Source organism: Talaromyces proteolyticus (assembly GCF_021365285.1).
Source record: "Talaromyces proteolyticus strain PMI_201 chromosome Unknown BGW36scaffold_15, whole genome shotgun sequence".
In the NCBI taxonomy this organism is placed as follows: Eukaryota; Fungi; Ascomycota; class Eurotiomycetes; order Eurotiales; family Trichocomaceae; genus Talaromyces; species Talaromyces proteolyticus.
In genome coordinates, this window is record NW_025764291.1 from 592,567 (window position 1) to 611,971 (window position 19,405).

Consider the following 19,405-nt stretch of genomic DNA (forward strand, 5'->3'; position numbering starts at 1 on the left):
TTGAGATATACGTAGCACTTGAACTTATCAAAACATATATATCAGTAAAAGAAAACCTCTTTGAATTCCTCATCCACACAACTTATTGAATTCACGTACGAGAAATATTGAAATATGAAACATGATAGAAAGGCCCCACCAAAATTGTTGTCAAGATCGAATAAAGATTCCACACTGTACCCTCTGAGCTTGGTATAGACATGTACATGTATAGCAATTGATATCGTTTCTGGGTTTACTTTGACCATATCAATGCATGTATGTAGTTGATATGCGGTAGACAAAAATCCTTTAGACTTTTCACATGATTGTCTTAACCGGTTTTTGTTGTAGGTGTAGCCTGACACATATGTACAAGCTTTGTTTAAGTGAAATTAAAATTAAGCCGATTAACTTGTATAGTACATAGGAGTATTGGTGACTTTCAAGTAGTGTATGCATTTCTGGTACAGAAAAATGTAACAATTCGAGTCAAGCTTCGGTGAATAATTTGTTCAGATGGATTGACGAGTAGAAGGTTTGCTTATATCGTGTCTATGTATGAATTGCTGGTCTCATTTAGACAACTGCAGGTCATTGAGAATTCTGCACAGGAGCAAGGCCAGCGACAAAATCCGCAGCCTGGCTTGCCATTCCGTTATTCCCGTAGGTAAAGTGCTGGGGTGTGAGCATTAACCGAACGAACTGTTGAGGAGTCAAGTTTGACACAAATGCCTCCCAGCTGGCCGCCAATTCGGCAGGAAACTTTATAGCCAAGTTTGCCGCTGCTTCTGCTTGTTGGATACCCACTGCAACGTTTGGTAATGATGCAAATGGACCAACAATGTCGGAAAGAGAAGTTGGGAACTTGAAGTCACTCGGTATTTGGGCGCAAAGTGGATCAAATATAGTTCCAGTGACACAAGAGGTGGAAAAGCTGCTACTAGGAATAGATTCTGGAAGAGCGGTATTGTTCCATACGCCATTGGGGTCTCCGAATGTTACAAGGGCAGCTGTCTTGTCGAGGGCTGTGGATGATATTTGCTCAAGAGCTTTGTGTGCAACAAGAGCGCCTTGACTGCATTTTCGAAATCTATTGTTAGTAGCTATTTCAAAAAGTAATTCACATTCCTCTCTATTTGTACGATGCAAAGTTTACAATGGTAGAGCACGCTTACCTCCAGCCAGATATAACGATTACACTATCAGGGCATTTAGAATTGTAGTCATTGACAGTCGAAGCAAGCGATACAGCACCATCATCACTACCACCCTCGGACAGATAGCCATATAAATCCGCTTTATATGCATCTGGATCGACACCTTGCAACGCGGCAGAAGGCACGCGGGAGGATAGTTCTTCGAAAAATTGAGGGCCAACCCACACGCCAATATTGCTATAAGTGATTTTTATATGTTAGCGAATCGCACTTCTAAATAATAAATTGGACTTGAAAAGGATAGCGTGTAAACATACCCAGAGTCAAATGTGCCTCTAGCGAAAATAACAGCTATCGATGCACACTCCGCATTCCCTTCAATTATATCAATCATCCCGTTGGAGTTATCGTTTACTTTCTGGGTTGCGACGGTCATTCCCAGCGCACCGCATGCAGCTAGGTAAAATATAATCGACATCATATTTATTTTCGTTCGTTTCTTCACAGATAAGAAATAGGTTCACTCTGCACAATGTGACCCAAGTAATCGGGAAATGGCCGCGTTTTATAAACGACTCTGACTTTATTCTAATAACCCAGAAAATTTAGACTAAATAGAGCAAGTTCCATGCTTAAAATAAGTTCATTACGGGAGTTAACTCTTTCCCCCCTGCTTCTATGATGGATGATTGCCGTTAATATCTTCCGCAGGATCGGCCCCACGCTTTGAAGACAGTTACATACGAGATTACTAGACCCATTAACGTCGTCACCAAGCTTCTTCGTTGAAACCTCAATTAATTAGCGCTTAAGTCAGCGAGAATATCGATATCTAAGCCCCTATTCTCGATCCGTAACCATGTATTTGCCCCTCATGCTTTCTAATGTTGGTATAAATCTAAATCCAAGCACGTAATGTATTAGTATAGCAAATGTGAGCGGGATTCTCGCTCTCTATATGCCATAAACTTCAATATTAATGACCACATTATTCAATAGAAATCTTCAGATATTGTTCTATTCTATAAAATGCCCAATGACATCGTTTGAAGAATAATGATAAAAAAATTAATAACAAAGAAAATTAAATAACCTCATTGTCTAACGCTCATAGCCAAACTTTCATAGCTTTGCTAATAATGTGAACTAGCTACATGACCGGAAAATTTATCATCAACTTAACTCATAGCTTATTTTTATTAATAAATTCAAACAAACGATTTCCCTCAGCAAATTTACGAAGTCAATGCTGTCACAGTAGTGCATGACCCATTTCCTTAGACGCTAGTCAACATACTGTCTAGGTCGTTCAATCTCAACCTATACCAGTATTGGATTAGCATCCGGTCACCAATATGATGCTTCTGAGAAAGCTGAATCCTCAGCTCGCATCCGACGGCTATTGTTTGATATCCCATGGTATAGTGAAGGAAACTGGAAAAGTCTTGATGAAAAAGATATCAAACCTCTCCCCCAATTGCACCCTTCTTGTCTGCCGATTATTGATGATTTAACCGATTTCAAAGCCGGATTGAAGCGTGCCGCCACCCGACAGACATCTTCGCCGTTGATTATGTATGAAAGTAGTGTAAGGAACAGACCTGAAAGTAAGACAGGCCGGCGTGTCACCAAAGCCTACCATAAAAAGTCTCGAAATGGGTGCAAGGAATGTAAAATTCGTAGAGTGAAAGTAAGTATCATTTTTCAGATTTTGACTTTTTGACTTTTTATAATTTGAAGACATCCTAAACAATATACTTACAAACCCCTTCACAGTGTGACGAGAAGCAGCCGACTTGTAGTAATTGCGAGCGTCGTGCAGAAACCTGTGTGTTCTTGAACGCCTCACAAGAACAAAGTGACCAAGACGAAACGACAGTCGCAAAGCAGACTTCGGATTCACTTGATTCGGCATCTCTTCTATCACCGACTTTGTCTGGCGACTCCGATTCACAGACAAACTATCACTCCATTTATAGCGATATCGGCGATTTTCAGCTTCCAGAATCCAGATCAAGACGTCTCCTTGAACTTCGATTACTTGATTTCTACAAAGATCACAGCGCCAACCCCCTTCCAGACCTCCCCAAGTCCGACGTGGTGACGGCATGGTCTAGTCAAGTTCCTCAACTAGCACTCAAATATGATAATGTGCAGTATATGATGTTTTGCCTTGCATCATGTCAGCTTCTCCGATCCGAGCCCGGCAATTTTGAGCTACTAAATGCCCAACGAGTGTATTTAGGATTAGCAATGCATGAGCAGCAAATGGCTGTTTCTCAACTAAACCTTGAGAATTGCGACTCTGTCTCTTATACTGGAATGTTGCTTCTAATAACGGCGATTGCCCGCCTTTGGAGACGCCCTATGAATCCATATGTTCCACCTACAGAGTGTCTAAGACTAGGAAATGGAGTGGGAGCTGTGTTGGAGAGAGCGAAGGTGATGCTCAAAGAAAAAAAGGATGCAAAGATGTGGCTATTTATAAATGCACCGCCAGTGTTTGATAGGAATATTATCTTCGCTAAAGAAAATCGAATTCCGTTTCAAAGGCTACTGGACCCTAATATTCAGCCATCGAACCCGGATACCCACGAAGCTTACGAAAAAGCCGTCGCCTACCTGGGATATCTACATAAGTCAATTCAGGAGAATGAGCCAGTGTATATATTTGGTCGAAAAGTGATGTCGTTCTCCATCTTCGTTCCAAGAGAATACATTGATCTTGTTGAGGAACAGAGATATCGAGCCTTGGTCGTTCTCGCGCATTACTTTGGCTTTATGTCCAGGGCTAAATCGCTTTGGTGGGCAGTGGAGACTCCAGAACAGGAAATTCGCGCAATCCAAAACATCCTGCCCCAAGAGTGGCAGGGTTACATGCGTTGGCCACTGATGATGACAGGCCAAACAATCATTTAAGGAGTCAAGACATATCAAAGACGCAGGTTAGAAGCATAGCCGGGCTAACTTGGCTAAAATTCCGTTTTGTCTGTACCATTTGAGCTAGCCTATTGATCTATTAGCTTTCCTTGTTTTTTCCTGCTATTTTTAGCGTTTGACATGGTATACACGAGTAATATGAAATTTTCAGAGGAATACAAACGGCCTAATGAAGGCACATATATATATATATGTACCATAGATTTGTAAAGGTCAATGGGCACATGAATCAATTGATGTAGAAAATAACTATACCGAACAGCTTTTATCTATGCTACGTGTAGCATTTCTATTTATAACCTTCTACATTTTAATGTTGGATGAAAGGCATTTTATTGTCATATGAAGGTTTGATATCCATAGACTTTTGTTTATCCATACCTCTCAACTAACATCCTGGTGTCTGTGTTCAGCTTCGGTTTTCTAAAGAGCTGCCCAAATGCTAACATTGCAAGCCGTGGACGAGTCAATGCTCGAAGGACAGATAGGCACAAAACACATCAAGGTAATCCCTCTAGAAGTATTATATATAATTGTCAAAGACCATGCCTGAATAGGCGGACTTTGCCGGATATACGTCTTTGCTGACTGTTAGATGAGTATCACAGCCATTCTGTGGAGGATCATAAAGGCAACAATCACCCCGTGATGACAACACCGACAGAAGTGGCATGTTTACGACCGTCTGAAACAATAATATGTTTTCCATCACAACTGAAGAGTTTAGAACACTCTGTTGAAAAACTTGCAGAGTGCCTCGCGACCATACAGATTGATCTTAATCGCGAGAGGGAGCCGAAGATGATTCCCGACATTTTCATCGAAAATTCGTCATACATAATGTGTCAAAGCTGAAATTCTATAGCGTGTTGATTATCTTTCGGAGGAAGGACATTACGAAGCCCTTGTGCAATTACGTCTGCGGGCGTTGACAGTTTCTGCGATCTCTTCGCAGGCAGTAGAGAATATACTAAATTCCTCCAAAGATGCCCAGCCATCGATCTCCAGTTTCAATTCGAAGATTCACTCGAGGCAATCTAGTTCCCCGTTATATCTTTGAACAACCACAATTTTTACATAATATCCGGGCCCCTTATTTCAAAGAGCATTCTGTGTTATTGAAGCACTGTGAGTTTTATTTACATATTGATTAGCTTCTTTTCCAACTCTTAGCTCGTTGCTGGATTTTTGTTCGCACTAATGTGCCGACTTGAAGGGAACGAACTGTTAGTCTCTGCTGGCTTTGGGTTCGGCCTAGCAAAGTCCGCAAAACCCAACATCATCGCATTCGAAATGGAATCAATCTGGCTTCCGAATGCTCTACAAGATCCAACTTTATTCCATACCACTGTTTTCGTTATATCATATCATACGGATATGGTGTGTGGTACCCTAATAGTATTAACATCCTAAATAAGAAGGAAATGGCATTCCAACTCATTAACAACCGGCTTCAACAAGGTTGAGGTGATTGATGATGCCGTAATCCTTTCCATACTTGCGTTGTGGTTTCACGAGGTACTGTGTTCCTAAACCTTCCTTTCACATTTATTCTTAACCAACCTAATGTAAGTCCCTGCTTTAAGTACTTGCTGGCCTCTCATCGTCACATTACCATAGAGAGGGTATTGCACTTATGATTACCCTCAGGGGTGGACTAGACAACCTGGGATTTCAAGGCGTACTTATGTATGCTTCTATAATGTATGTCTTACTCTTTTTCGATCCACATGGATATACTTTACAGGCTCCACGGTTAAGCCCACTGACGTTGTTTCTGACAGTAACTTTGTTTTCCGATGCTATAGTCTTGGACTTGAGTCAGCCCTCGTCAGTGGTAGAAACCCCAGCCTAACGAATACTGCAGTCTGTATACTACTTACACGTGCCCTAAGCAGAACCCGTCTACATGACGAAGATGCAATCAGCGCTGCTCTCTAAGCTCCATTTGAAAGGATTCATAATAACATGGAAATCTTTGAGCAATATATATCCTCTCAGCTTCCTTATAATTCTGATTATACCAGTTTTTGCCTACCATATCAGATCGGACAACATTTCGAGAAGGTTACGGCTGCGGCTGTTATAAATATTTTATCGACTGCTTTGTTCGCTACGGAAGTTTTCCCCAGTCTATTGCGTGTGCACGACAGTTATAACCGTGATAAATTTCAAGACTCTCGGAGATCGCTTCATGACACCATGCTTCAAACATTCGCTAAAGCCAATAGACTAGAGTGGGCTGCTGCTTCCCCAGAGACATATTAGTGGGTATGTGTTTTGGGGGCAGCGGTATTAGATGATGAAGATTCGAGAAGATTTGGGTTGCCGAAATGATCCCTGTGACATTGATGTTACAAGCGGATGAGATGAAGGGATTGTATTTGGATGCGTGGTTGCATTTCAGGTGGTTGAGGGGGGTTCATGTGAAACTTGGATTAATGATTGACATGCGAGCAGATTGAGAAACCTCAATGACACTAAAATGCTGGCTCCGATCTAGACATACAAGAACAAATTTGGCTGCCCATTAGAGTGAACAATCAAAAGATGCAGAATCCCAAAATACCGATTTCTATTCTGAGATATCCGTAAGAACCCTGGCTTAAGATCCTAAGCTAGACGACATACATATCCACAGAATTTGGCCAAACAACGTCTTCTAGTCATGGAGCAAAGGCTGGATCTCGTCACTAGTCGCTAGTGACCAACCCGAATGTCGAGTTACTAGCCACAATATTGCTGCTTGGCCGACGGCGAATATGGCGTTGTCGAAGATAATCCATCCAACCATCTGATACCAGGAGACCCAGGCAGAAATTCTCAACATATCAAACATATCGTATGGAAAAGGAAGCCGGAAAGTCAACGTTATAGCAACTACAATAAACACGACAGCCTGAGATGCTAGCCCAATGATGCTAAAGGCTTGAGCCGATAGGCGATTCGAGAAAATTTCACGAGCTTGACAGTACACGGCGATGACACCCATAAGCATCACAATCCAATTCAAGAATAAGACATGTAAACCAAGGAATAACGAGAGCTTCCAGCTGTGGTCTGGATCTTCGAGGCCACGGCTAAGTCTGATTGCATTTACGAAAGCCGGAACCAAGGAGATGAGTAGAAAGGCGGCATAGGTGCCGAAGACAAAGCGCTTGCGACCAGGACTACCCTTGGAAGGGAGATATAGGCATTCCAAAAAGCTGATTAAGTTAGTCCATTTTGACCATATGTTTATTCCTCAAAATGATGAAGCTGTCTTACTAGAAAAGAGATAGCAACCAGACCACAGTGACTTGACCCAGATTGATCCAGTCCCCCGTAGTAGGGGGGTCGTGGACAAAAAAGTCTGACCCTTGTGTATTGTTGATCAAAGCGGTAAAAGTAATGGTTAACTGTTCTGTAGCACTGATGAGATTGTAGAAAACATAATAGAGTGAGATTCCGGTCGCATCCTTTCTGATCCACAAATGACGAAGCTGTGGAAGAAAGGATAACAAACTCAATATGGGTAGGAGTCTGGACTTGTCAGTTCAAGTTATGTATCTCATACAAAACAGACATACATTGGGAAGTATTTAGAAAATGAATCTGTCATTGTTGATAACATTGAAGATGTGTGTAGTAGTTTGGTCGGGAAAATGGCCCGCCCCGAAAATGAAGGACAACGGCCAAATGGGGGTGGCTGTACTACGACTACGGCGGACTATACGTACAACCTTACCAAAATTCATTTTTGTAATATAGTATTTTTTATAAAAAATTTTAAGTTTTATTTTTTTACGCGAATTATATAGTCTTTTTTACAGTAAAATACTTCATAATATATATAAATAGCATAAATCCCTGGAAACTGTTCAAAGCAGGATTGTTTAGTCAATCTGATCTCAATGTAGGTTACTTGGAGAGTGGAGTGAGTAGAACAAGGCACTCAGATAATGAGAGGCAAATGTGAATAACTTCACTTGAGTGGAGCCAATATAAATCATGTTAGAGTTATTTCCTTCGCAGTTCATCAGTCGCCTGTCAATCGGTTCGTCAGCTTATATGAAATCAACTTTCAAATAGAACTTATAGAAGTGCAATATTTTAGTACTACTACATCTGCAATTTGTGAATATAGATGGATGCTAGAGAATACTGTTTTGATATTGATTGATAATAATGATTACCAACATGGTTGATTAGACAGTCGACTACTCGCAAGAAAATCCGCTAATCATAATGTTCAGAACGCCTTTAATGCATTAAACAAATCATCCGATGCTTCCATAACACGCAACATCAGAATAATAGCTCATTTCACAGTTTCAAAATAGAATCGCTAGTTCTGGTTGCTCGGGTAGGCAACCTGGTAGGTGGGCGTGAATTCCTCTTTAATCGATCTCAGGCTTACAAAGCGAGACAGCAAGTTTACACTTCCAGCCTTGTCGTTTGTGCCACTCGCACGAGCACCGCCAAACGGCTGCTGTCCTACAACGGCGCCCGTGCTTTTGCAGTTGATATAGAAATTACCAGCTGCATTCCGAAGAGCGTCTTCAGCAAAACGGATAGCGTTACGGTCTTGCGCAAAAACGGAACCCGTTAGTCCATATTCGCTTGTTTTTTCAATGGTTGAGCAGATATCTGCAAAGGCGGATTCAGGAGCATCATCATAAACATGAAGAACCACAACAGGTCCAAAGAGCTCTCGAGAAAGTAAAGGATGGTTAGAGTTCTGTGTTAGGTACACAGTAGGCTGGATAAACCAGCCTTTAGATGAATCATATGTTCCACCAGCTAGAAGTTCAAGTTCAGGGTCTTTTTTGGCTTCTTCAATCACTTTAGTGAGCTTTTTGAAGGACGCCTCGTGGATGACAGGACCACAGAAGTTTGTGAAGTCGGTAGGATCTCCAACCTTGAGCTTCTTCACTTCCTCTACAATCTGGGATGTGAAATCATCCGCAATCGATGATGCGATGTAAGCACGCGAAGTCGCGCTACATTTCTGGCCTTGATATTCAAATGCACCCCGTACAGTCTGGACGACTGCATTCCTCACATCGGCAGTCTTGTGGATCAGATGGAAGTTCTTGCCACCAGTCTCCCCAACAATACGCGGGTAGCTCTTGTATTTGCCTTCTGCGACACCACTGGCAATCTTCCCATATAGAGACCTGAACACCGCCGTGCTTCCAGTGTAATGCAGTGCAGAAAACTCGGGGTGATTGAGAACAGTGCTAGTAACTTCCTCCGCGTCTCCAGGTACAAATTGGATAACGTCTTTAGGGAGACCAGCCTCGATAAGAATTTGGTGGACCAGATGATTAGACGCAATAGCGGATGGTGAAGGTTTCCAAACAACAACATTACCCATCAATGCTGGCGCGCCGGCAAGGTTACCCCCGATCGCAGTAAAGTTAAAAGGACTAATAGCATATACAAAACCTTCTAGTGGGCGGTATTCGAGACGGCTATGGCCAGTTAGCTCAAGCTCCTTAGCAACTACAACCACAACTTACTTCCACACTCCAGAAGCGTGATGGGCGGGTTGTTGCGAATAAACCTCTTCGGCGTATTTCACCCCAAATCTTGTTCGCAATTAGCTTTAAAGCCAGAATGAAAGATCCCAATGACAAGATCCTTACCTAAAGAAATCGCACAGTTCCGCCGCTGAGTCGATCTCGGCCTGCCACGCATTTTTGCCCTGACCAGTCATTGTTAATGCCATGATTTCGTAGCGATACTTGGTTGAAATGAGATCTGCCGCTTTCAGGAAAATGCTTGCTCGATCTGCCCATGGCGTCGCAGCCCAGTCTTTCCGTGCGGCAAGAGCAGACTTGACCGCCGCCTCCACATCAGCTTTGGAAGCATTTGAGTACTGGGCAATGGTTTTGTGTGTCGACGGGTCGTATTGCGATAAAACATTTGACGTATTTATCTAAACCATATTAGATGCTTCGCATGGAATTGATTGCACTTGTAGTCTCACTTCTTTGCCACCAATCAAGAGTGGAATGTTCCTCGCGCCTGACTGTTTCACCTCAGCAAGAGCACTCTCAAGTCCTTTGCGGTCCGGTGTTCCCGGAATATAGTGTTTCTATATAAATATTACTGTTAGAAGTCCTCTAGCCTCCAGAATATAGTTTCACATACGTTAGGCTCATTGTTGATGGTTGGAATTTTGAAGTTGGCATAGCTTCCTATACCCCGCACGGAAGCCCGCGCGCAGACAGGGAGCTTGCGAAGGCCGCTAGATCGGATGGAAAGCGCTGGAGATAGACCCATGGTGTGTCTGACGAATTTTTACAGCTTCGAAGCAATGGAAGAGGAAAGAAAAACCATCACCTTGACCAGGTTGAAGAAGTAGAGAGCGGCAAGCAGTGGCGCCCCATAATAATCGACCGCGCCGGTGACGCAGTGCCGCTGATAAGCTATCACGCTATCCGTTCTGGGCGGAGGCCCACTATAGCTGTCTCTTGGTCCCCATTGGTCAAAAGCATCAGGTACTGGATCCAGGTCACCGGCCCGGTGGCCAATGGCGAATTTTGATTGGCCTCGGCTACCGTCGGTATGTTCTAGTCTCTGATTGGCTATTACTGCCTTTCTATATAGTATTAGCATTGTATGTACAGACTGCATGCTTCCTAGTATCTTTATTTCGGTCTAGGCTATTTCAATCGACCGTCATTAGAAAAAGAGAAGAAGTAGAAGTTTTTTCAAACAATTGCACCACTGTCAGCAAGGAAGCACCACTTCCGGTTTTACGGCCCGGAAAGATTAGCCTTCCGTGACTATCAAAATACCGGCATTCGCCAAGCAAGGGGGTGGACTATGGAAAGAGACTCGGTACATGGGTTCCATGAGAAATGGTAGACGAAAGTAGATGACACAGTCTCAGATCAGAAAATAGGCTTCTGAATATTCGTCTACTAATGCCATGGGAATACAGAGTTCAGGGATATAGCAACACTAATCACCTTTCGTGCCAGGTCTGCAGGTTTGATCTCCTCTAGAACAGCTAGAATGCGAGTATAAATTTGACAAGGAGTTAATTCGGGGAAGTTGTGCTAGTTGTTACCTAATTAGGATCTCCTAACGTTGAATTTTATATCCCATATCGGTTCCCCACGCTGTCAGTCCCATGATCAGTTTATAAACACGCGAGGCACCCACAGTAAGAGTTGTTGGCCTGTTTCCAAAATTTCTGGTTATGCCACGGATTTTTCGACACCTCAAGGCGATACTCGCCATACGGACTGGTTGCTACCACCTGATTGACGGCACTGTTCCGGTGCCACCACATCCGAACGTACCACCGTGCAATGGACCGCCATGTACCACTTCAGGCATTGTACAAAATTGTCTAATTACATTGACAAAGAAGACACCAGCAGAGATTAATACCATTCGAAATTACAGTACGTTGGTTGAGTTAAAATTTTTGTCTCAAATATTAAGAAACGAGCCTCTAGGATACCAAAGGATAGGTGAGTAAATGTGCGACAAACAGAATGGCAGATACAGCCGGTTTCAACACTCTGGATAAACAGTACCCCTTTCAGCTACGCGACTACGGCTTACTGCACTCGGATTGCTACATCAACGGATCGTGGGTACCGTCAGTCTCGGGAAAGCGGTTTACGGTGGAAGATCCTGGCAGTTTGCGCTTGTGGACTTCATGTCCTGACTGCGTACCAGAAGATGTTGACAGGGCTGTACAAACCACATACACTGCCTTTCAATCCTACTCGAAATTTACTCCACGCAAACGGGCCCAATTATTGGCAGAATGGCATAGGCTCATACTAGCAGCACGCGATGACCTAGCCAAAATTTTGGTTTACGAGACAGGGAAACCATTGCACGAGGCATACGGTGAGATTGATTACGGGCTGACTTTCAGCTGGTGGTTTAGCGGCGAAGCAGATCGCATTCAAGGGGTGACAGCATCTAGCTCAACCCAGGATCGCCGGGTAGTTACTATCAAACAGCCCATCGGCGTTGCTGTTGCCCTCGTGCCTTGGAACTTTCCCATCGCTTTAGTCATGCGCAAGGTTAGCGCTGCTTTGGCCGCTGGGTGTACAATGGTCGTCAAACCATCACCAGAAACCCCTGTTACTGCTCTTGTTCTCGCAAACCTCGCTTCTCGAGCCGGATTTCCACCCGGGGCGTTCAACGTGCTGACAACGAGCCTCGAAAATACACCAGCAGTCTCAAAGGCCCTCTGTATTCATCCGCTGGTTAAGAAGGTCACATTTACAGGAAGCAGCAGGGTTGGGAAAATTATTTCTGGCCTATGTTCTGAGAATTTGAAGAAGTCGACACTTGAACTGGGTGGTAACTGTCCTTTTATTGTTTTCGAAGATGCGAATCTTGATCTAGCCGTCGAACAGCTAATGGCGCTGAAATGGCGACATGCTGGTCAGGCATGTGTTGCAGCGAATAGAGTTTTCGTGCAGCGGGGAATTTATGATAAACTTGTATGTCGTGTGGTCCAAAAAACGAAGAATCTCGTCGTGGGACATGGCATGGACCCCAAAACAACTCTGGGTCCAGTAACAGTTGCTCGCAGCCTCGATAAAGTGGAAGAGATTGTGAGAGATGCAATCGCCAAGGGAGCACAACTAGCTTTGGGTAGTGGCCGTAGACTCGAATTTGTTGATGGAAGTTTGAACAAGGGATATTACGTGGCACCCTCAATTCTGATAAACATGAATGATGAGATGTTAATGAGCGCCGAAGAAACCTTTGGTCCTGTCCTAGGAATTTACCCTTTTGATTCAGAGGAGGAGGTCACTCGGCGCGCCAACAATACACCTTCCGGCCTTGCAAGTTATGTTTTCACGGAAAATGTCAGTCGACTCTGGAGAATGTTGGAGAATCTTGAAACAGGCATGATCGGTCTAGTATGTTTTTCTCCTACCTTTCTAAGAACGGCAGAACTTAAACTTGCACTGATTTTCATAAATCCCACTAACAATCTCTATAGAACGCTGGGAACAACTCTGCAGCCGAAGCACCATTCGGTGGAATCAAAGAGAGCGGTTGGGGCAAGGAAAGTGGCAAGGATGTTGCTGTGGATGAGTTTTTAATTTCAAAGACTGGAACGCTCACACTTACGGGCCATTATTGAGTAATTCTAATGAATTTCTCATGTCAACCTTGCAGTAAATAATTGTTTATCTTCTTAGACCTATGCGGTTATGCCCCCCTATTCATACACTTTAGACTTTAGCCATTTATGAAACGTAATTCCCCGTCTGTAGCCTTTAGTAACATGTATCTCTCGGCCGCTCACATGCAAATTCCTATATCAAATTCCTGTATCAATTGACAAACGGGGCATGCCATTGGACATGTTGAGTACGGATTACATTTTTTATTATGAAGCCACCTATAAAGTTCATGTCATACCTAGTACTGCAAGTTAGACCAATTTTCTTTATGAAAAGTATCCTTGTGATATAAACATTTCGAAGATGGCGCCTGGAGCGTGCCGCCAAAGCGGGGACAATGTAGTACGGACAACTTTATTGCATGCCATCAAATGTGGGGAATGTGTGAATATGGTATCGATTTTCCATACTCTTTATCTCTTATTGTTCTTCTTCATGAATAAAAATAAGGATTCCCATTCATGCTGTTGACTGATTTGTTCCAAGATGACATTAGGTATGCCAATAGCCAATAACTTAAAACACAATATGAGAGAGCTGTTGACAGTCGATGCAGTAGACGAGCTAGTTTCGTCAAAAGAAGAAATCCTTGCTCTCCATAGATGTCCCTACGACCAGTTGCCTAATCCAAAGCGAGTCTGGCAAGGTGAACCCAATTCACGAGATGAGGGCCTCGGTCGGTTGGTGATTTTAACACCAGAGATTGTCAAAGCAGCTACAGGAAGCATCAAATCGGGACGTCGTGTCTCTTTAAGCTGGGGGATGGACAAACTTGACATTGCAAATTTTAACCGCCACCCGAGTCAGCATCATGTCGTGCCGTTGATGAACGGCTCTGCTTTTGACGACATCTATATCTTTAACCCTCAGCAGTCCAGCCAATGGGATGGGCTGCGACATTTCAGTGCTCCTTCTATAAATGGTTCCCCTAGGCGAGTGTTCTATGGGGGTGTAGAGTCTTCTGAAATCATGGATAGGAGAAGTACCAGAATTGGACTACAGTATTGGGCGAAGGAAGGCATCTGCGGCCGCGGAGTCTTGCTAGATTACGTGGAGTATGCAGCCAGACGTGAGATCAAATATTCCTTATTCTCAGATCATGCTATTCCATTGTCGATTCTCCAAGATATCGCAAAAGAACAGGGCGTTACCTTTCAATATGGAGACCTGCTTTTCGTCCGCATCGGACTGGTCCAGGAGTGGGATACAAGAATGACGATGAGCGATAAGATTAATTATGCATCCTCAACAAAGCCCTTGCATGCTGGTGTTGAAGGAACAGAAGAAATGCTGCGTTGGATATGGGACACTGGGTTTGCCGCTGTTGCCAGTGATGCCATTTCATTCGAAGTCTTCCCGCCACAGAAATCCTATCCAAGGAAAGATGGAGATTCTGCAGTGGAAGGAGTATTCATGCATGAGGTCATTCTCGCGGGATGGGGAATGCCTATCGGGGAACTATTTGACCTGGAGGGGCTTGCACAGATTTGTAGAGAAGAGAAACGATGGGAGTTTTTTATCGCAAGCGCGCCTCTTAATATGCCAGGAGGTATAAGTACCCCTCCTAATTGCATAGCAATATTTTGAATGGATAAAGTGACATAAAAGAGGCGCTCATAAAAATACACGACGTAAAGGATAGGGAAACAAGAAACAGTTTTTCTTATCACGTTTTTTTTTTTTTGGAAATATTCAACATTTTTTATTATATTGTACAAATACAAATAGAAAGATATCTAGCTTTCGATATTTTGGAAGATTTGAAGAATTTGACTGAACTTCTGTGACAGCCCCCAGAAATGAACTTTCCGCAATAAAGCTTGGGTATGATTGCTAATATGGGCGACAAATTCCCACGAAGTGGTGGCCTCCATACCAGCAATAGTGGCTATTCCGCCATGTCGAATCCAAGCGTCAACAAGTTCGGTTTGCCCTAGGTCTTTGCTGATTCGGTCTAATTTGATGGTTCTGGAGGAACTTGTCCCCGCCACCACCGGTGAATATTTAGCAAAGGCTATAAGAAATATGCAACCCATAAAAACCCGCAATATCTCGCATGGTGCAGAAACCATGTATTCATGAGCAACGCCAATAATCTGTGCGGCGTGCCACACAAGTTTCCGTGTCATGCAAAGGTCCGAATCGAAGCTTAGCCGAAGCTGTCGCTTTGCAGCGTCCACATTTCCTTCACTAGGCGACACGCCCTTCGTAGCAGAAACACGGACGAGGTAGACCACTAGTTCCATCACATTTTCGGCACTGTTAAGGAAGGAATAATGGATAATTAGTTGAGTAATACTGCATCCAGTTAGCTGCCAAGATTATAATACCAAATATATTTGACGATGGTGTGCATACTTGAAGTCAATAATCTCCTTTGTAGATTCGGGGGCTTGAATTTCGGTTACTAGTTTGTCAAATGTTTGGAGTAGTGTGTTCTTGGTGTGGTTCTCAAGTGACATGGGCCGTGGAAGTCCTAAACACCTGAGTATGGACATGCCCTCCATTTGCTTCAGATCCCAGAGTAGTCGGCCTATGATCTGACTGCATAGCCGTTTACCCCATGAAGATAATCCGGGAGGCAACTTCTTCCCAGCCGTGATGACGCGAATAGCGGGCATTAGCGAAGGCCCAGATGCGACCGCTGATAAACGGGAAGAGAGGGTCCTCCATGCCTCCGCCGAAGGAGCCTCCCACAGGGCCTCAATACAGGGCAGCCTAGATGGCAACTCGCCAATATCTACCATACCTCGACGATTGGTCAAGGTGCAAAGGCTACAATCGTATTCAAAGACAGACCAGGCCAGTCGCTGTTCCTGCTCTTGGTCTCTCCATCGGAGCCAGCTTGCCTGTATTTCAGTCATTCCGGCTTGCACCTGCAGATGAGAGCTCCTATCTACTTCGCAGGGGACTTGGGATTGAAATAACCCCAAGCCTCGGAGACTGCCAATGAGAACCCCACGAAAGCGATCGGCGTCCTGATACAACTGCCGGTTTCCAGAACCTAAACAATATATCTGGTAGAGACAGCACGCAGCCAGATAATCCAGGTCACAGTAGCTACTGGCATCAGAAACTCCCTAAAATCATATTCTGTCAGTATGAAGTATTTTCAAAATTGCAGATTCAGGCTGACTAACTAGCCAAATTATCACTGTTTCGCATATTTTGCTAAATACCTCAGCTTTATCAAGCGCATCAGCATCTTCTAAGAGCATCGCCCCGATACATGCCATACTTTCTACGAGAACCGCAGGGCAAGTTGATAGCCTGAAAGTCGGTATATGAATCATAGGAAGAACACTATGAAATCGAGATATGAAGGAATCGATAGCTCTTTGTAGAAGATGCATTGACCGTAGGGTTTCGTAATCATTGGTGTCCTCGTCTAGTTTTGGAACATATTTGTTCGAAAGTAAATTAACAAGGCTTACCGTCAACTTCTGACATCCATTCGAGGTAGTTCTCAGACTTCCATGAAGAAATTCGCGTAAAGATGACAGGCGATACCCCTGGTGAACCTGCTCACGAGTGCTGTCGAATGGCCACTGCTGTGTGTTCGGCTGAGAAGAGCTAGACCTCGGAGCTACGAAGTTAATCGATATATTTTGTGGCCGGGTGTCATTATTCCAAGCTCGTGTGGGTGGCAAGGGAAAACCGTATTCATTGGGACCACATAGGTTCGTCGGTGGTGTTATAATGGGTTCCTTGGAATAGCCAGTGTTCGTAGGCAACAACTGATCTTGGAGCTGAATATCCAACCAGTCTAAGCCACCGTAGCCAAGTGATACATCATTTGTCAGCAAATCAGTAATTTCGCTGCCTATGTAGGGTCCAGAAGTGATATATTGATCACCAATATTCGGCGAAACGGCGTGAGGGTTCAGATCCGGTTCTGTGTCATTGTTCAAAAGGGTAGTCCCAGTGCCTTCTTCCATTGATAGGTCTTCTGAGTTGTCTTGCGGAAAGTTAGTCACATTCATCGATTCTCTGCACAGAAGATAATGATTACTTCGAGCGTTGTCTAATACATCTTCCGAATATTGATGCTGCAGGTTTACATGTTGAGGTGGTTCTGATTCCGGAGTATTCACGGCTGAAAAAGCATTGGTTCGCTGGTATTGGGTGTTATCATGCTTATAAAGACACTTCGACTGCGTCACGATACAGGACTGACAAGGATGGGCTCGATCGCACTTCATTTTCTTGGCGACGCAACGCAAGCAAGATCTCTGGGCACTTCCTTTTCCAGTTATGACTTTTTGGTGGACACTGCGTAAATGCCGCAAGAGAATGTCTTTTCGAAAGAACTTCTTATCACATTCTGTGCAGTTGTATGAAGAGCTGTGATCATTTCTAGATCTATGTGACAAGGCATGGCGTGTAAGATGGCTCGGGCGACTAAATGACATAGGGCATTCATCGCATTGGTGGCTATTCTGCTTTTTCTAAGTATCCCATTTTAGTTCGGTCAAAATATATACGATTAGAACGAGCTGACAGGGCGTTTCCATACATTATATTTCTTGCCATGGTTCTGAGTCAGGAGAAAGGAATCCGCATCAACCATTTCGCATAGATTTCCGATCCTCTGCATTAAAGAAGCATGAGGACCCAACTTTAGAGAAGGGGTCTTGTATTTTTCTTCTCCAGCCTTTCCAGAAACTTTATAGTTCGATTCTGGATGAAAGATATTGGTTTCATGTAGAATGCATCAAGATGCGGGGTTAGATGAGGTTGACTGCAAAGTTTCGAGTCCGATGGGGAAACGCTGGGCGAGAGAGTAACGCGCTAAACCAGTAGGGGAAAGCAATGACCAACTCGGGGTTACTACTTGTGAAAGGAAAATACGTAACATTCTCCAGACAAAAAAATATTAAGCTTTCGTAGCTATCGTTCAGTCGCTACTACCTACTTTACTGATTTGATTTATTAAGGGCAGACATCTGTAGTTGCAAAGATACATATATAAGACAAATAAGATCCGCTTGGACGTATCTACCGCTGCATAGAAGTCAGAGCATCTCCAAGTGAAAGCATTTGTCAGGAGCACCTAATATAGAGTGGAAATAAGCCAATTAGTTGAATAGTCCTAGACCATTCAATCGATTGCTCATGATCCATAGAGTAGAAAAGTGTTCCCTCAGAAGGATTCAAACTGATGAGTTGGGGCTGAGGCCCGAAACTTATCCCCTAACACGATTTAGCGCCGGAGCGTACCACCATCCCCTTCAAACTTCATGGTCTTAGTCTATGTAGACTTTATGAAAAATAGAAAACAAGTGACTTGGCTCCATGCTATTACTACGCTTATTGATTTGAAACTTTCTTAATATAGTTAATAGTTTCGAAGAAAATTCTCGAGCACCTCTCGAGCCATCATTGACGATTTTGTGGAATAAAAATCTTAATGAAAGTATCCGGAAGTTTCCTTGAATGAAGATTAAATACCGAAAAAAGGTGTTAAGATGATCTCCTTTTAGAGAACAATCCTTTCTTATTATCTATTTACGGATATGGAAATGACCCCATTGTTATCTCTATTGAAGGCTGCCTATTTTATCAAAGAGCTTGGTTCAATGAGATTTTTTATCGACTAACTCAAGGTCGTTCGCTCCCTTACAGACATTTGGAAGCCTTGAAATCGGAAATGAGACGACTCTGTGAGATGAACCGGATTTTATTTAATAAGAATATGTGAATTTGTATTACTTATTTTTGTATTATCCTCACTGTAATGAAGAATATCTGTCAACTATTTTTCAACTCCTCATCTTATATTCCTTACTAATTCCGATTCGTAAGTCATATTTTCTCTCAGAGCAACCACAATACAAACTATTAGGTATTGAGGGGGAAAGAAGAAAATGAAGCAGCTCCCGCTTCAAGAGATAGCGAAAGATGCTGCATCAAGGCAAACTGCTCGAATGACTGCTGGGTATACCGTCGATCTCAAACCTGCAAGCATGGAACTGTGGTGAGAACTAATCGGCTTCCCTCGACTGAGGTCAGTGAGTACAGCAAGCACATTTTCCAGGTTACCCATAAACTTGGGAGCTGTGGAAATTGCATAATCAACAATGTTCTCCTCAACTTGGTCGGCCAAACCGGTTCGACGTGAGAAATGGATATAGCCAAAGCCGAAACCCACAATAAGGTGGATGA

General features: G+C 43.4%; 7 protein-coding genes across 7 annotated transcripts; 3 read left to right on the forward strand and 4 right to left on the reverse strand.

The window, feature by feature from the left end:
* Positions 1-573: 573 nt before the first annotated feature.
* On the reverse strand, positions 574-1,575 carry BGW36DRAFT_401848 (carbohydrate esterase family 5 protein; the record flags this gene model as incomplete). The annotated part of the gene is made up of 3 exons (XM_046218795.1): positions 574-1,057; positions 1,158-1,376; positions 1,457-1,575. 3 exons carry the CDS (start codon positions 1,573-1,575, stop codon positions 574-576), a joined length of 822 nt encoding a protein of 273 aa, XP_046065854.1.
* Positions 1,576-2,712: 1,137 nt separating this feature from the next.
* Positions 2,713-4,058, forward strand: BGW36DRAFT_365269 (uncharacterized protein; the record flags this gene model as incomplete). The annotated part of the gene is made up of 2 exons (XM_046214633.1): positions 2,713-2,829; positions 2,916-4,058. 2 exons carry the CDS (start codon positions 2,713-2,715, stop codon positions 4,056-4,058), a joined length of 1,260 nt encoding a protein of 419 aa, XP_046065855.1.
* Positions 4,059-6,741: 2,683 nt separating this feature from the next.
* BGW36DRAFT_433501 (uncharacterized protein) lies at positions 6,742-7,680 on the reverse strand (the record flags this gene model as incomplete). Its single annotated transcript, XM_046221280.1, has 3 exons — positions 6,742-7,285; positions 7,347-7,601; positions 7,649-7,680. 3 exons carry the CDS (start codon positions 7,678-7,680, stop codon positions 6,742-6,744), a joined length of 831 nt encoding a protein of 276 aa, XP_046065856.1.
* Positions 7,681-8,406: 726 nt separating this feature from the next.
* On the reverse strand, positions 8,407-10,349 carry BGW36DRAFT_308256 (delta-1-pyrroline-5-carboxylate dehydrogenase PrnC; the record flags this gene model as incomplete). Its single annotated transcript, XM_046212321.1, has 5 exons — positions 8,407-9,535; positions 9,584-9,652; positions 9,710-10,002; positions 10,054-10,161; positions 10,218-10,349. The coding sequence occupies 5 exons, from the start codon at positions 10,347-10,349 to the stop codon at positions 8,407-8,409; spliced, it is 1,731 nt and encodes a 576-aa protein (XP_046065857.1).
* Positions 10,350-11,536: 1,187 nt separating this feature from the next.
* Positions 11,537-13,197, forward strand: BGW36DRAFT_441739 (putative succinate semialdehyde dehydrogenase; the record flags this gene model as incomplete). The annotated part of the gene is made up of 2 exons (XM_046221561.1): positions 11,537-12,970; positions 13,054-13,197. Exons 1-2 carry the CDS (start codon positions 11,576-11,578, stop codon positions 13,195-13,197), a joined length of 1,539 nt encoding a protein of 512 aa, XP_046065858.1. The 5' UTR covers positions 11,537-11,575.
* A 529-nt stretch (positions 13,198-13,726) lies between these two features.
* BGW36DRAFT_401851 (uncharacterized protein) lies at positions 13,727-14,827 on the forward strand (the record flags this gene model as incomplete). The annotated part of the gene is made up of 2 exons (XM_046218796.1): positions 13,727-13,795; positions 13,859-14,827. 2 exons carry the CDS (start codon positions 13,727-13,729, stop codon positions 14,825-14,827), a joined length of 1,038 nt encoding a protein of 345 aa, XP_046065859.1.
* A 149-nt stretch (positions 14,828-14,976) lies between these two features.
* Positions 14,977-17,955, reverse strand: BGW36DRAFT_466374 (fungal-specific transcription factor domain-containing protein; the record flags this gene model as incomplete). Its single annotated transcript, XM_046222337.1, has 4 exons — positions 17,757-17,955; positions 16,381-17,688; positions 15,599-16,320; positions 14,977-15,538 (listed from the first exon to the last, which is right to left on the reverse strand). Exons 1-4 carry the CDS (start codon positions 17,835-17,837, stop codon positions 14,977-14,979), a joined length of 2,673 nt encoding a protein of 890 aa, XP_046065860.1. The 5' UTR covers positions 17,838-17,955.
* Positions 17,956-19,405: the final 1,450 nt, after the last annotated feature.